A 17,226-nucleotide genomic window follows, 5' to 3' on the forward strand; every position below is an offset into this window, starting at 1 on the left:
AATCACTTGCAGATATAAATTGGGCTCTGTGCGCATGGTAGCAGCATACACGGAATTCACAGCAATATTCACAGCATCCACCTCTGGGAGCTTGTCCCTTATGGTTTCATTCAGGAACAGATGTTTTAAGTACGTAGTTTGAATAGAAGTTTCATTATTTTCCTTTGAGGTTGAAAAATAAAATTGTTTTGCTCCATAAACTTCTCACCACTTTAAAGTTAGAATTAGGTCAATGGGAAGGGTCTGTGTGCAAGTGGGTTAGATACAGAGACCAACAGTTGCCGAGCTCTCACTGTTTCCTACCGTATATTTGACTCACCACAGGAACTTGAGATAGCTCCTCTGTCTATGAAGCACTGATATGAACTCACTGAACCAGCAGGTGCTGAAGCTTAATTTCACTATCTACAGTACTGTGAGATATTTATCTGCTGTGTGCTGTAAGAAGTGCAAAGTAACTTCCATAGTACCAAAAGTAACAGCAAATAAAGTGAATTTGTCTTGCACGTTTCCAATAAGAAGTCTTTGGTGCTTTGAGTATCTTTTCTAGCCACCAATGGGATTTCGTCATTTTAATAGCAGCACACAAAAAAAACTCCCAAGTTTTTATTCTGCAGTGCTACTTTTGTGCACAAACAGTTATTAACTTTGCATCAACATCTCCATGGATTAAACAGTCCCTAAGTACACATTGACAGCATGGATCGTTATGGTTATGGACCCTTAACATTTCAAATGGGAGGGGAGGGAGGTTGTGTGCGTGTGCATTCATCTCCTTGCTCCCTCTCTTTCACAAACTATAAGGTTTAATAGCGATTAACACTAGACCACAGCACTTCTAAATTAACGATAGCCCTGCCAATTCTAATTGGTATTCTAATTAGTCTGACAATTCTACTAATTAAGAACATTAAACTTTTTAACAAAGGCTATCTTTTTTGTGTTGTGTTTGGCAAAATGGAATCGAGGGTATAAGGGAACCTGAACTGCTACTTCAGAGAATTGCTGATGATTAAATTAGAAGGAACAAAAAAAAAAATGAAAGAAAAAAAAAGACTTGGGGAGCAGTAGAAACATTCATCTATGGCAGTTAAATAACAGGAATAGGCTATCTGAATTACAGGAGATAGCAAATGACAGAGAAATAGATTAATAAAATGAAAACCGCAAATCCAGAATACGCTGCTGAAAGAGGTTTGCCTTTCGGAAATCCTGATTTAGCTAGAAATGCCTTTGTCTGGAGAAAGCTCACATTACTAAATTTGCTTTCCTTCGGATATGAAACAAAAGCAAAGGGGGGGGGGGGGGAAATTTTCCACAATGCCAAATTTTCAGTACCAGTTTGTTTCACATTAAGCAAAATGTCTCATTTTGGAAAAAAAAAAAAGAAAAAAGTTCCTTTTTTGATTTTATATTATATATGTGATTTTGAAAAGAAGTATCCTTTTGAATCCCTTTGAAATGAATTAAAGACCTTACTTTCTCAAGTGTCTTATCCTCAGACTAAAATTTCAGTATATTGCACTTAATACAGAAAGTTTTATGCCGAAAAGTCATACACAGTCTCCTGAAAGAAAACATCTTCTAGTTTCTGCCACTTTATGTCACAAGGTCAAAATGCAAACACCTTGTCCATAATCCCTATTTCTGATTCCATAGAAGTCAGAGCATTTGCACAGACTCTTTGCAAAAGAACTCACTGATGTCAGTGCCACAAAAAGCAAATGCGCAACAGACTGAATGGAAAGCAATGGAAAGCAATATTTACTCCAAACCCCACCAACCTGCGCCTCGTAGATTTTACTCTTCCAACACCCAGCCTTCAAGGCATTGTGCAGGAGCTTTGCATCTCTCAGGATTTGCTCCCATGCTGTAACACCAAGTGTATTTACTTCCCCAAATCATTACTGCACTGCCTGTATTCACACTGTTCAAGGGCTTAGAGGTACAGGGAGAGACAGCTATTCCAGTCACCATCTGCTGGTGACAGCAAATGTTCTCCACATGGCTGTCTTCAAAATTCATAGCAAAGTACCCTTTTGAGATAAATTTTACCTAGATGGCTTTTTACATAGTGAGATGCCTTACAGGTCCAAACGCAGAAGGCAGGAGCCAGCAGTCCTCTCTGGGCAGAAAGTGTACTTCAAATTTCAACCCAAGCCACACATAAAACTCCTGAACACAAGAATGAGGCCCTAAACGTATTATAGTATGCTTTTCAGAATGCATATCTTTGAATACTTTGTAAAGCGTGTATTTTTTCTCTCCTGGTCACACTGCAGTAATAACAAATCAAACTACAATAGGCATCTCCCCAAAAATATCAATTGAATTAAGAAGAATCCAAAATAAGGCCAAATACATCCTGGCTGACAATACAAACAATGCCACTGGGGGGAAAAAAGTAATATAGAAAGATTCCCAACTTGTAAAACTCTATCCATATTCAGTACTGTTTCTGCTGGCTACTGTTTTAGCATTTTGTGAACTGTGCCCTGTATGATCTTTTCCCAAGAGCTTAAAGGGTCAGGCTCCCAGTAAGGCCATGAAAGCCAGGTAAAAAGTCAAACTTATACAGCAACTAGCACCACAGAATGAAACATAAGCAGGATTGGGGCTCAGCAAGCCATGCTCCCTTCTTAGTGAAGGGAATTTGGCCAGGAAAAAAGGCTTTTTGCCAAACTTTCAGGTGCATTCTGGCCATGTTGCTTTAAACTACTTGGGGATTCAAACCAGTCCTCAGCCAGACCAAGGACTGAAATGAAAACTCAGGGCTGCCAAAAGATACTACTTGCTTTCCTTTGCACACTCTGTAAGGTGAAACTGCTTTGCAGAGCAGTTACCTCCAAAAACAACACTGTGTGCTCGAGGCTGTGGCATGAAGCACTGATTTTCATGATGCCTGGTGGCTGAGGAAGCTGGCAAGCTGTGGAGCTTACACAACTCCTTAGAGATTACACAGACATAAGAGATGGAAAGAGACAGAGATTACTGAAACTACTGTTTACTCCGGCTTATACTTGAATACATGATAACCTCACCTCTCTTTATAGCAGACCATAAACTCATGTTGATTTTGGCAAATTTTACTGACTGCTGTTCGACAATGCTGCTTCCGAGAGGATGTCCACAAATCTTACCAAAAACATCTATGCAGGTATAAGCAAAACCCTCACTTGAGCTCTACTTCTTTCAGTTGTGTACTTGAACAGAAGGGAATTATTGCTCTATTAATCTTCTCTTTATCCTTGTCCTGGGAAAATTATGAGGATTGCAGTGGGAATTTAGGGAATTTACAGTTTATAACATCAGTGTATCTGCTTGCACAGGAAATTTGGTGACAAACATTCTGAAACAGGTTTTTATAAAGATAAGAAAGAAAAAAGATCTGTAGCTAGAAGTAATAGAGCTGTTCATGCATCACTGAAAAAAAAATGTTCTTTAAACATCAATTTCCCAAAATGATTTTGGAAAAAGATCATTACAGCCCAATCTGAATTCAGCACCATTTTACAGCTGAACTGAATTTGGCTGTGCCTTTCACATTCTCAGAAGCAGGGGGATCGAATCCAGAAAACAGACTTATAAAATCCTGTTCTATTTGTGGTCAAATTCTGCCACCAAATCTCCCGAACTGTCAGGAGAAAATTGATCCTTAAGGGTAAAACACCTTAAATGACCCAGCTCCTACTCCCAGCAGTGACAAACTTTCTCTGTGTTGAGGTAAAATGTGACAGTCATGATGCTCCCAAGTGTATTGCTGTCCATCTTCCACCGCCTTCAAATCAGCAAAGATACATATAGTTTTGTGTAAGAGGAAAAAGCAGAAAGACCAGAGGATCTAGTGACTGTACATTTCATATAATCTCCTTCCAAGAATAATTTCTGTAGTGCTTATCATATAGCCGTTGGGCTCTTCATTACTCCTGACATTTGCATTAAGTGCCTCCCTTTTCCTCCTGGAAAGTAACATTTTCCTGCTTTATAGGAGTGTTATAAAGAAAAACATTGAATTCTGGCACTGGTTTACTTTTTTTTTAATTTTGGGTTTTTTTTTTTTTTTTTTTTTTTTTTTTAGTTGGTTAGTTTTTTGCCCAAAGTTACTTTTTTTTTTCTTAAGTTTTCAATAAGAAAAGATCTCTGGTAAGGTTTCAAGTACACACCATCACATTTCAGATGCTGGTTGGCAATCACAGGTGCTAAGAGGAGTCAAAAGTGTAACAGATTTGGGAAGGTAAGCTTGGGATGCCTGATTGCACAGCTTTTCTGCTTTTTGAATGGAAAATTTACTTATCTTCCTCAGACCAGTATCTCATGAAGAGCCCTGTCCAAGAAGGGTTATAAATCCAGATAATAGAAGGCAAACGAAAAGGAGCAGATATTCCCATTACAGTAAGCCTGAGTCATCCTGCCCCATACTTTGTATTATTTCATAGAAACAAGCCCTTCAGCCGAGCTGTGCTGTTCAGAAACTACCTGCCTATTTGCACATAAAGGGAATAGAGTTTCCATGGTCAGCTGTAGCTCTGGCATTTCCTACATTCAGGTACTCGACTTCTCAACATTGGTAATCTCCTTTCAAAATCAGTTTAAAGCAATTGTTATTTCTAAGGTCTTTTTCCCCTAAGGTGTTCAGGCATTATTTCAGCATGCTGCTAAAGTTTGCCTGAGGAGCGCACAAAAGAGAAAGGAAAGGGTGATTCTTAGTTAAGAGCTTACAGCTTACCTAAACCTGGATAAAATTTCATGGGGGTAAAGAAAAGTCATTCCCTTAGCCTGAGGGCTTTCTCCCTGCTGAGTTTCAAAGGTCTGCTGCAACTAATGGAAATGTCAGTTTCTCAGGAAGATTGCAAGCATCTTTTATGAAGCTCCCCTTACAAAACATCCTATAATTTCCTGGGGGGGAACTGTCCACCAGCAATTGACATCACTCTTGGATTTTACATTACACTTCCGTCAAGTTAGTGTTAACTTTCCTGTTTCCTTCTGCCTTGCATTTAACTTAAAGAAAGTCTTAAGCAAACTGTTCATCTCTATATGTGCCTTCTGTAAGGCCATTCTCCTCCTCTAATTGACTTGATGTCAGTGCCACACATTCAGAGGTCCCACTGCTTCCCAGAGGGTCATTGGCCCAGCATCACCTCACCACACAAGGCTCAGCATATTGTTGCTTCCCATGCAACAGATAACCTCACAGGGAGAAGACTGCAGGAAGGGAGAAAAAGTATCAGGAACACCCGGATGGGTGATCTAGGGAGATCATCCCATCAGATGCCTTTTGCTGGGGGAGTTGTAGTGGGGAGAGGAAAGCAAATCATAAACCTCAGAGATTTTGTAAGGAAGAGGTGCTTCACTTTATAGAAGAGAAAGCATGCATCAGAGCCATGGGGTCTGCTTGTGAGGGGAAGCAGCATAGGTCTCTTCTGGGGTCATGCATACACACACTAACTCCTCTAGAGGGGACTGGCTGCAAGGTCCATCCCCAAAACCATGATTTGATGGGGCAGAGACATTGTCAAAATGGAAGCATGGAGGAAGCATGCCTGTGAATCACTGTAGGCACCAGCAGACTAAAGAGAGGAAACAAGCAGCATCACTAACTAGCTGTTTGGCAGAGTTTGCCATTAGAGAGTAGACATTGATCAGCAACATCAGGGTGTGTGCTACAGCTAAGAGTCCCTGCTGCAGTCTCTAAACGCTAACTTAATGATCTCAGAGCATCCTTAAGGTAAGGTAGGAGAGAATGTGACAACCCCAGTCACCAAGTATGAATAAAATAAGAAAGTTTCTGAGATGTAACGGAGGGTTACCTCACACCACAAAGCAATAGGAAAGATCTTAACCCCATGCAGTTTCAAGAAGTGACATAGCTTCATGACTGGTCTGACTAGAGCATTTTTCCCCATGGAAAGAAGTATCTTAAATCCCATATTGCTGCATGGTACGTATCACCACTTAATCTGGTAATAAAACTTTCAGGCTATACTTTGCCAGTACTTTTACAGGTGAAATACATTTTATTAATGTAATTAAAAAAATGTATTTTCAATTTTAAGATTATTTGGTCCCACTTTTTCTCAACTCATTTATATTAATTGTAAGCCAGGAGTAGCTCAAAACTAAGAAGGTTATGCCAAATGTATGTTATAACAGAATCAGACCCATTCTGGTCATGTGTTCCAGAAATCTTAGAGGAATTTCTGATCACAAACTCATTTTTTGCTTAACCATCAGCAATTAGTATTAGAGACCATTTTCAGATTCTAAATTCATGTTTTACTGAAGCGACTCCCATTAAAATAGAGTAACTAACCCCTCTGCAGCTCTTCCGTATTTGTCCCTAACAGCCTATTCAAAACATAAAACTAAGGATGTCTGATTAGAGCAAAAAGTACATCCTCATTACAGGGAGCTTAGAGCAGAGCACATTTATAATAATTTGCAGCATTAGCAGATGGGTTAAAAAAAAACCCAACATATTTTCAGATTGAACTCTTGAGCTAATCTAAGTTATTCCTTTGAAGTCAGGGGTCCTTATTACTGTCATCTTTAATCTCTCCTGGGAGAATGATGTATATCCCTGAGCATCATCTTAGCACTGGTGGGAGAGGGCTTAGTTAACTTGATGGGAACATCAAGTTCCCCCCACAAAGCGGTTCATGGTCTATGGCAGCATACTGGGGACACGGAGAGGCAGAAAGGAGCAGGGTCACCCTTGGGCAGGGATACACATCACTTCAGTTCATAGTGTGCTATCTGCACACAGGACAGACACCTGGCATATGGCACATTGGTCTTGGTTCCCTGCTCAGAAGCTCCTTCTGTAGGGACACAGTTCTGCCTTCACCAGAGGGTCCCAGTTCTGCTCAGTCTTAAACTCACTTTGGCTGACAGACTAGAACCCTGCATAAGACACCATCCACTTTTGTTCTACTTTTGTAAAAGAAAAATAAAAATGAAAGTGAAAAAAAAAACAAAAAAAACCCCAAAACAAACTAAAACCAAACCCAAAAACCACACAAACAAACAAAAAAAAATCCTAAACAGGTCTTCCCATCTCCTCCTGAGCTCCAAACTCAACAGGAACCTGGAGCCAGGAGCTTTTGTTTTTCATACTGTTACCTATGTATTTGCTTTGGCATAGACACCAAACACTGCAGCCTGCCCAGAGGCAAGCAGGTTTGGAGAGGGCATTTCTGGTCCTCCTGTGGTGTTCAGGCTGTGTATGTAGGTGCTGTGGGAGGAAGGCAAACTCGTGCCAGGTCATGAGTGAAGAAGGAGTTTGGCATTGCGGGATTGTCACCATGACTTTACATGCACAAGGAACAAAGTTGCTGGGATGTTTAGTGCTTAGGTTAGAAAGATAAGGAAATAAAGAAGAGAAAAAGATTTAGCTAACCCCCCTTCTGAACAGTCCCCCTTGACCACAAGGTCCCATTGCTGTCAGTGAATGACTCAGACTGGACTGGACCAAACTGGTCCTGAGCAAACTTCCTTGGAGTTCCTGAATTCTAATGCAGCTCACCTGTTTCAGCAAAACTGGGAGATATGGGCCAGCTGGGAGAGGATCATGAAAAAACTTAAAATAAAAAAAAAATTTAAAAAAAGAGAAAAAAAAGGAGAAAAAACCCCATAACACAGTAGAGACATTCCCTGGGTATCCGATGAGCGTGCACTGAAGTTACTGGAAGGACTCCCACTGATTGCAGTGCAGTTTGGGTCAGTCACCCTGATGCACCGTGGAGGCTCTGCAGTCCTTTGAACTTGATATTATTTCAGTGAATGTATTAATGTTTGGCTCTGTTAAATGTATTATGGTAATACTGCATTGGAAATAGAGTCACTTATAATTCAAAACTATACAGCCTGGGCACAAGAAAAAAAATCGTGGTATGTGTTCAGTAGCATATTTGTTGCTGTGCAGCCATTCTATAGAGTGCATTTAACTGTGTTTTGTGTATTATTCTTAACATGCATTCACAGTAGACAGCAAAGCAGCAGTTATGGGGTATGCTGTGAATGCATATTAACAGCAGTACACATTTGCATATCATGGATCCATAATACAAAATGCGTAGTAAAATCCTTATGAAAAGTTATTATGCATGCACAGAAGAGGCTTTTTAAACCTTGATATCTCAGCTATTTTGTTTCTCCACTATTTATTTGAAAATATTAAAAAGGTCAAATGATGGATTAAGAATCTGCAAAAATGTAATGTTACTACTACAGAGGGAAACCTTCAACACAAACTAATTCATTTATTTGGTTTTTAGTAGCAGTATAAAAGCCGTTCAAAAAGGCATTTTACAGTAATATTTGAAGAGTTTTAACAAACCCCACCTACTTCAGCAATATAAAAGGATGGAGGAAATATTTTGATTAAAGTGTAGTTTGAAGCCTGGGGAATATAACTGGAAATTTTGATGGTCCTTCCCATAATACAAGGCCACTACAATGTCAACCTTTCCTTCAGTTTCTCGTAGTATTTTTAGTATGCATTGAACCAGGGTTTGGTTCCTCAGGACTTTGCATATTTAGATGATTGTGCATTGTATAATACTCTGAATATGCAAAATCCTTGAAAAGGTTGACAACCCTTAGGACCTTCCACAATATAAATCTTAATACATAAATTCCTACTGAGAATAATGGGATTCTACCCTCTCCTCTGTTACAGAGATTGTGATAAAATGAAACTAATGTTACAAATAATACAGCTCTTGTTCCTTTTGAATAGTTGCCACTGAAGTTTTAGCATCTTTGTCACTTCAAATATATTTTCCTTGAAAAATAAAATTAAAAAAAGGAAGGAAAAAACAAAACAAAAAGGCCTGAGCTCCATAAAGAATGAATGACCCGATATGTCTCACTTCTGTAAAGAAGAGAAAAATACAAAGTTTGGTTCAAAGGCTTTTTTTTCTTGTTTTTTCAATGAAAGGCTCTAAAATCATTGAGCATATACATGTAGATCTGCACAACACGCTCTCCCCACACACACACGTTGTTCTGATGCTGCCTCATTTTTGTTCCTCTCTCTAATAAAAAAAATATAAAAAAATGCCCAAACAGATTTAAATGAAACTTTGTGACAACAAAATAATTGGATCGGGGCTGAAAACATTAATGCCAAGCTTGGGCCCAATGCGAATTAAAGCAGATGAGTTATAAACCCTTCAAAACCAGGATTTATAATGGAAACGCTGACACAGACCCATAACAATAGCAGCTCTGCCAGGGATTATTTTAATACTAAAAGCATACTCGGTCACTCACTTTTTAAAAGCAGAGATTACTCAGTCACTAAAAAGCAGTGATACGCGATAATAATGAAAGCAAACTTTAAAATGAATTAAATTTGTTTTTAAGATGACATGCCATCCCCTCTGTAACTCTCTTGATATCGCTTATATGTGACACACCACTCCTTAAATAAAAACAACCCACAAACCCCAAACACACCAAGGTGGAGTTTGCCATAAGCTCCATGGCAAGGCTGAGCCGAGAGGCTTTGTCAGCTTCATTTAACAGTTTCTTGTCTGTGGAAAGAGACAAAAGGGTTAAGGGAAGAAGAGCAGGGAGTACAGGAGAGGCAGCTGACAGGGAGAAACAAGGGCATGAAGAAAGAAGCAGCAAGAGAGGCAAATGGAAGAGCAGGGTGAGATTTTTAGGAGAAGGAAGAGCGTGTTTCCAAAGGAAATAACTCAGTTTTCAAAGGGGTTTCAGCGGAGCACTTGCAAAAAGGCCAGGCAGGCAGAGACAATTTGGCAGCAGCTCAAACCCTCCGAGCACCCCAAGTTAGACCTGAGTGTGTCACCCCACCAGACGCAGGTGTGCCTTGGTCATACGCATCACACTGGGAACGATGGAGACCAGCGAGCCCCGACACACACTTCCAAATAAAGCACCAATTTGTTACGTTTTCACCTTGTATGTCCAGTTTCTCACAAATGCCTTCTTTCGGGAATGTCAAAACCCTACCGAGGGATGCAAGGGAAGGGTTTCTTCCAGCTGGCAGGAGGTTTGCTCCCATTATCCTGCACTCTGGGGCAACAAGCCACGCTCAAAGAAACCCCACACCCCGAAAATCTCTCCCAGCAGCTTCACACAGAAACTACTTTTTGTGACTGTGCTATGTGTTACAGCACCAACGTTACTGCCCCATTACTGCCTTCCCTTCCTTGCCCCCCCGTGTGTTTTTTCCAGGGTACCAGGTGCACCGGAGGGACTCGGATAGATACAAGCCATCACTTTCCTTATAAACAATACTGTATTAATAACCACAGGGCAGCCGTACCTGTAGGCAGGGATAGCACCAAATGTTGGCACATCTATCCATGCAGCTAGACTGCTAAAAAGAAGCAGCTCCAGTGGAAATGCACCTACTGTATGTGAAATGCTGGTGCAGATTTTTTCCCTTTCCCCCCCCCCCTTTTTTTTTCTATCAGTCTAACCTTCTGTGTTGATACATGAATGCTGGTACCCACTTAGAGGGATGCCAGATGATCAGTGCAGAATGAAGGTCCCAGGAGAAAGGCTCACGTGGTTTTCTCTGCCCCGTGACGTCACTAGCAGATGGCATGGGTACCAGCTCTGGCAGTTGGCATCAATGTCACTTTTTAGAGATCAATGAGATAGTGCAGATATACACAGATCTAGACTCCAGGAGACGATGCGACATTCAGACTGAAAAGATTTGGAAGGCAAAAAATGAAAACTGATTGTTGAATGAAATAAAAAGCTAAAGGTAATACAAATAAAGATATATTTCAGTTGGTGCTGGGTGTGCATGCAAGTGTTTAAAGATACAGTATCATTGTCTTGTATTTTATGTATGCTATTTACTGTCTAATAACTCCTCCTAACATTTTTATTCTTCTGATGCAATTGCAGACTTTCCTTGGTGTTATGTAATATTGCAAGTGTGTAGACAATACTGATAGTTAGTCTTTGACTGGGGTTTTTGTTTAGTTTTGTTCTATTAGTAAAAGTCCCTGCATTCGGTTTGCTTGTCTCTTTGAGGACCATGGGATCCCAGCTTTTGCTGCTCCCAAACTGCAAACAAAAGCAAAATAATGGGGGGAAAAGGAATTTATTTTTCCATTCCAGGCTGGATTCTGAGCACACGTGCAGGACTGCAGTCAGAATCCACAGACCGCTCCTGTCAGCTACGAGCTGGAGGGAGACGTCTGAGCCTCGCAGAGCATAAACACTGCTATAGCGTGCAGGGAATTTTTCACCTCCCCCCCCCCCCCAACGATTGATGGGGAGAAAAAAAATAAAGAGGAAAGAAAAAGAGGAAAAAAACCTCAAATAAGTTTATTTAAAAACTAAACTAAACAGGTAAAATCAGTTAGAATTTTTGCTGGGAAAAAGGAAAAATAAAGGTAGGGGGATTTGATTTCCTAACTCTAATCTGGATACGGATAGGGTTAAATCATTCTGATTTTTTCATAATATGAAAAAAGTAATATAAAATTTTCATGCAACTCATTAGTTGAAAAAAATCATTTTTAACTGTTACTGTGTGATTTGGGGGAGAATGTTCCATTAATTTTGTTTTCTCACCCACTCTAACTTATTAGAGTTTAGTATCTCAATTCATAAGGGAAGAAATGGGGAGGGGGGGGGGAGAAAACTTCAAAATATAAGTCCAAAAGTGATTTAAAAATATTTATCCATCAGTTAATAGAGATACGGCACTTTTCAATTGTAAGAGTGCTCTTGCTCGCCTCAGTTTGTCACCCAGGGGATTTTGGATTAATGAAATTTCTGTATTGTTTTCTCATGTTTTGCATTTCTTTGAATTCCACCGTGGTAAAGGTTTGAAGGGCTTGTTTAAAAAGAGGATAAATGACCAGGGAGGTAATTGTATATTTTAAATATTGATTTACTCTATGGTTATCTGTGAGAAATGTGGGGTTTTAGTTGCAAAATCCTGACTGCTTCGAGTGATGTTAAAATTCTGTGCAGCCTTTTTTTTTCTTTAAATGAGCATTTTCAACTGGTCTTTTATGCAAAAAAATGTGTTATATTTTATATATTATGCATTTCTGTGTACACACAGACACTCATGTACACTGAGCGTGCATGCAGAAGCACGAAACGTGCATGAGGATGTGTGTGTAAGTCGGCAAACTTTAAAAATGGAAATATTTAAATATTGTGCTGGCATTCTTTCAGGTAACTTAAGATTATAGAACCATGTTAACACTACCGTTTGATGAGTCTGTTGTAATGCCAGAATCCCAGATGTGTAGAAAGTTTCCCAGAGAAAGTGATGACCAAAAGCAAATGAAGAACCCAGAAAGCTTTTCAAAGCAAATCGTACTCCGAGGAAAGAATATTAAAAGATCTCCTGGAGAAGACACAGAAAAAGAGGAGGAGGAGGAAGAGAGAGAAGAGGAGGATGAGAATGGCTTGCCTAGGCGAAGGGGCCTTCGGAAAAAAAAGACAAGCAAGATAAGGATGGAAAGGATCAAATTCAGGCGACAAGAAGCCAATGCGAGAGAGAGGAACCGGATGCACGGCCTTAACGATGCCCTGGACAATTTAAGGAAAGTGGTCCCTTGTTATTCTAAAACACAAAAACTGTCCAAAATAGAAACTTTAAGACTAGCCAAGAACTACATTTGGGCTCTTTCTGAGATCCTGCGAATTGGCAAGAGACCCGACCTGCTCACCTTCGTGCAAAACTTGTGCAAGGGTCTGTCCCAGCCAACGACAAACTTGGTGGCGGGATGCCTGCAGCTGAATGCCAGAAGTTTCCTGATGGGCCAGGCAGGTGAAGGCGCCCATCACACCCGCTCACCCTACTCCACCTTCTACCCCCCCTACCACAGCCCTGAGCTTGGCACCCCCCCGGGGCATGGGACTCTCGACAACTCCAAGTCCATGAAACCTTACAATTACTGCAGCGCTTACGAGTCCTTCTATGAAAGCACTTCCCCTGAGTGCGCCAGCCCACAGTTTGAAGGTCCCTTAAGTCCTCCCCCAATTAACTATAATGGGATATTTTCCCTGAAGCAAGAAGAAAGCTTGGACTATGGCAAAAATTACAATTACGGCATGCATTACTGTGCAGTGCCACCCAGGGGTCCCCTTGGGCAGAGCTCTATGTTCAGGTTGCCTACAGAGAGCCACTTCCCTTACGACTTACATCTGCGCAGCCAGTCTCTCACCATGCAAGATGAATTAAATGCAGTTTTTCATAATTAATGAGGAAAATGAAAATAAACAGTGGTCATTCACCTCCCCATCTAATTAAGAGCAAGCAGATGCTTGGGCACTGCGTAATTGGCACAACTCTATTTAACGTGTTTACTAGTTCCTAAAGTGTGTTTCAACTATTGTGGGGATTTTCTATGTATTAATAAAACATTTTCCCAATAAGTATTTTTTTTCCTTTTGTTGTTTTTTTTTGTCTGTAAACACTGTGAGATTCTGTTCCCTCCCAGAGGTTATTTCACCTTATTTTTTCTTTCTTTTTATTTCCCTCTTTGCTTGATTTGTTGAGCAGTGTGTCTGAAAAAATATCGCCGAAATAAAAGCATACACACTGTGTAAAGTCAATGTCTATTTTGATTGTACAGTAATTATACAAATGCATGTTATTGAAATCAGATTAATTAAAATGATGTATTTATAATTGGTAGAAAATATATATTATGTATCTGAGGAGAACTGGGTTAAACATATTCAGAACTTTAGAGAAATTATCTCAGAACTGAGATGGGCTTGCAATATGCAGAGGTGAGAGTGCAGCAATATTGAAAGCTATGCAAAAACAAAAACAAAAAAAGCAAACAAAAAAGCAAACCAGTTTTTTTGGGTTGTTGTTTTTGGGTGAGCTAAGGAAAACCAGTGATTATCACTGACATTATTCAGCCTGACCTTTAGAGTGTTGCTGGCAGGGGCCACATGCTAATATTTTAGAAGATGTTGTCGAAATTTTGCCTCAGTTATTTTGACCATATATATATATATTCAGCACTTTTTTTGTATTATTCTGACTTCAGATGTAAAGGTTTGTTATAACAATGTATAACTGTGGTTTCTCACTACGTACTTTAAATGCAATTAAACATAGATGTTTCCACTTTTAAAATACATCTATTAGCTGTGATACTGTATTTTGCCTGATACTTGTTATTTCACAGTATACAGCTGCCTTTGGTCTTGCCTACACAAGCTTTCTTTTCTGCACCCCTGTAGTGCCTGAGCCTGGGGACGGAAATCATGAATTATCAGGGTGAACCTCGTGCTATTTTCAGAAGGATGTATTAGCAATGCAGCATAAGCAGCCCCAAAAATATCACAGAAACAGCTGTGTGCTGAACGAAACACAGGTTAGAGGAAGAAGGTAACTTTATCTCTCAACAAAAAGACAAATTTCTTACAGGAAAGGGCCCTGAGCGGACACTCAGTCCCCTGGCTGCCCCTCTAGCTCTGGCTCGTAGAGGGGTGCAAGAATTCAGGAAGCCTAAAATCTGCAGAGGGAAGGGGTCCCTGAACAGCTCAAAGTTAGTCATAGATAATAAACAGCACCAGTAAACTACAGATGCATCTGCAACCCGCACCAGCTCAGCACCTACGGGGGTCTGCACAACCCTTTGCACCTGAACAGGGCTGAGCTCACCTGAGCCTCAGACTTTTTCTAACCACTCAGAGCTATTTCTCAATAGGCTACATGAATGACAACAGGAATGACCAGTTGTGCTAAAAGCCGAGAGCCTTTAAACCTGTGAGTGAGCAAGACCTCCTGATTTTGAGGGATAAATAGCAGCTACCTGACAGGCATTCACCTGCAGCACCAAAATGCTATGCTGCGAATGAGCAGGAAATAGTTAAAAAAGCCCCAAGCCAGCATATAAAAAGTTCAAATTCTACTTTCAAGTTTGAGACCCATGGCTGAATTACAGTCTGGGTCACAATTTCTTAGTGGTACATTAATCTCAGACCCTCACTTGAGTACACAGCTTGGCAAAGAGGGGACAGGCCGATTTTTCCTGATAACTTGCCTAATTTCACAAGTGGGACTTGCTGTGAACAGCCTGCCCCGTCAAGCACTGCAGATCCTTCAGGACAACAGCAGCCTAACATTCATCTCTTCCAAATAAGACCAGGCTACCACAACTGCTGGAGAGGGCTAACAAGTCACAAAGTTTAGATCAGGGTCCAAATGCTTGCAATCTTGCAGAGAGAGGGGGGTGAATGCAGGGGTTTTTGCAACCAACATCCTCTCTAGACACAAATATCAGGCCCAAAACAGAGCCTTTTTAAGCAGAGCTTTCAGCCATGGTTTGGGGGGGTGGCTGAGGATTATCCCACCTTTTTTCAGAGCCAGGAACTGTGGAAGGTATAGCCAGTGGTTTTCTGCCTTGGATGAAAAGTGATGCGGATGACTGTCAGCTCAGAAGCATCCTCAGGTGTTTTGCATTCCATATAGGAGGGGTTTGGGGAAAGAGGGTAAATTTGATTGCTTTAGCTGTTATTCAGAATTACCTGATAATCAGCAAAGCAAGGAATAAGTGACAGGAGAGTAGAAGAGGAAGAAGCCAGTCAAGGAGGAGCAATCATCCAGTCCTGGGCACATATTCACAGGAAAGAGACACTGAGATATATATCCTCAGAAGTTCTAGGCAAGTGGATCCAGGAACGGGGTATCTTTTGAATGCCCTCCCACAAAGCAGTGGCAGCAAACTTCTCTAACCAAGCTAGAGAAGTTTGGTTAGGAGCCTCTTCCAGGAGTCTGAAAGTTAGCCGAGCACCTCGATGCAGTGTTGTTGCATCTGGGAGGGGGAAGTTTACACAAGAGCAAAGCAAAGAGGCAGCTGTAAAGTCCTACACCAAGAGAAGGAAATGCCAGCCCCAATACATTCAGCAGGAACCCAAAGGTTGCTAAGACTTTGGGCTCTGCAATCTGGGGGTCTCCAGCTCTGTGGCCCTATATTAACTCAATAACTCATGGGCCAGTTCCAGTTTCCCCTTCTGGCAGCAGAAGCAAAGGGAAAGGGGAAAAATACATCCCTGCCAGTTCGGATCTTTCTTGCTCACTCCACGACAGATGGGGAGGCAATTCGCAGCCAGATTCCCCCTCTGGTAGCTCAAGGCAGGCACCACGCTTGCTCAGGGCATTGCAAATTGGAAAGCCAGTCCAGAATAAATAATGGAGCAAGTCAGAGAAAAATACTGAGACAGAATGAAAAACCCCAACATTCCCTGTCTCAAAGGGTATGGATTATTTAGAGATATGGAGGTAGGGATTCCCATGGGAGCAGGCTCTCTTGCATACCTTCTTTTTCATGCACACGACAAACATTTCTGTGCTACTTCCCTGGCCAGTCACAGAACAGAGTGCTCCGAGCTCTGACGTGATTTATAAAAGACACAGAAGTTGCCTTATTTTTGGGAATAAACCCAAGTGCCGAGAAAGTTCTGGTGCTTTAAACTCACAGGAACAAAACCCAGTGGGTTTCTTTAACCGTAATCTCTGCTATATAAGGTTTGTCTCTTTTCAACCCCATTCATACAACAAAATAAAGCTGCTCATTTCTGCCTGCCTTGTTCTCCTCTTAACTGCCTTCACTTCCTTGAGGATAGAAATATGTAAAATAGCAACTGCTCCAGAAAAATTAGGTGAGAAGTTTCTATTCTCCCCTGTCCTCTAGCACAAGAGTAATGAAGCCTTCTGTCAATTTTAGAGGTGGGAACCCCATAGCTGGCAGAAGGAAAGCTATTGCATACATTTTCTTACACAGTGGAACTCTTTGCCATTTAGTGTTTCCCAGAGTAACATTTTAGTGTGATTATTTTTTTTTAAAGCACTGTATAGGTTTGTGGTATCAGAAGTACACTAATTATTTAAGAATATCTGTACTGGTTCAAATTAAACATCCATCTAACCTAGTGCCCTGCTTCCAACATAGGGGCATAACAAAAAAGTTGTCCAAAGATGTCAGAACAGGGTGAGGAAAATAAATATTTGTTTTACTAATAAAAATGCTGGAAAAGAAACTAAACATCATGTTCCAGGATTTCAGCCAGCCCTGTCGAAGACAGGGATGCGCCTGAATTGGAAAAAGGGGTGGGAGGCATGACAGCATACTGCAGCTTTCACACACTTTCCTCTGCAACACTGGGCTCACTGGGAATCACTGGCTAGGGTGGACTGGGTAGCACTAGGCTGTACCTCTGAACACAGCCTCAAACCCCCAAAATCTTACC

At 40.9% G+C, this 17,226-nt stretch overlaps 1 protein-coding gene across 1 annotated transcript; it reads left to right on the plus strand.

Moving 5' to 3' along the window:
- The first annotated feature begins 12,204 nt into the window (after positions 1–12,204).
- On the plus strand, positions 12,205–13,392 carry NEUROD6 (neuronal differentiation 6). The gene has a single exon (XM_031047164.2). The coding sequence runs from the start codon at positions 12,205–12,207 to the stop codon at positions 13,216–13,218; it is 1,014 nt and encodes a 337-aa protein (XP_030903024.1). The 3' UTR covers positions 13,219–13,392.
- Positions 13,393–17,226: the final 3,834 nt, after the last annotated feature.

Source organism: Melopsittacus undulatus, chromosome 1 (assembly GCF_012275295.1).
Source record: "Melopsittacus undulatus isolate bMelUnd1 chromosome 1, bMelUnd1.mat.Z, whole genome shotgun sequence".
NCBI classification, from domain to species: domain Eukaryota; kingdom Metazoa; phylum Chordata; class Aves; order Psittaciformes; family Psittaculidae; genus Melopsittacus; species Melopsittacus undulatus.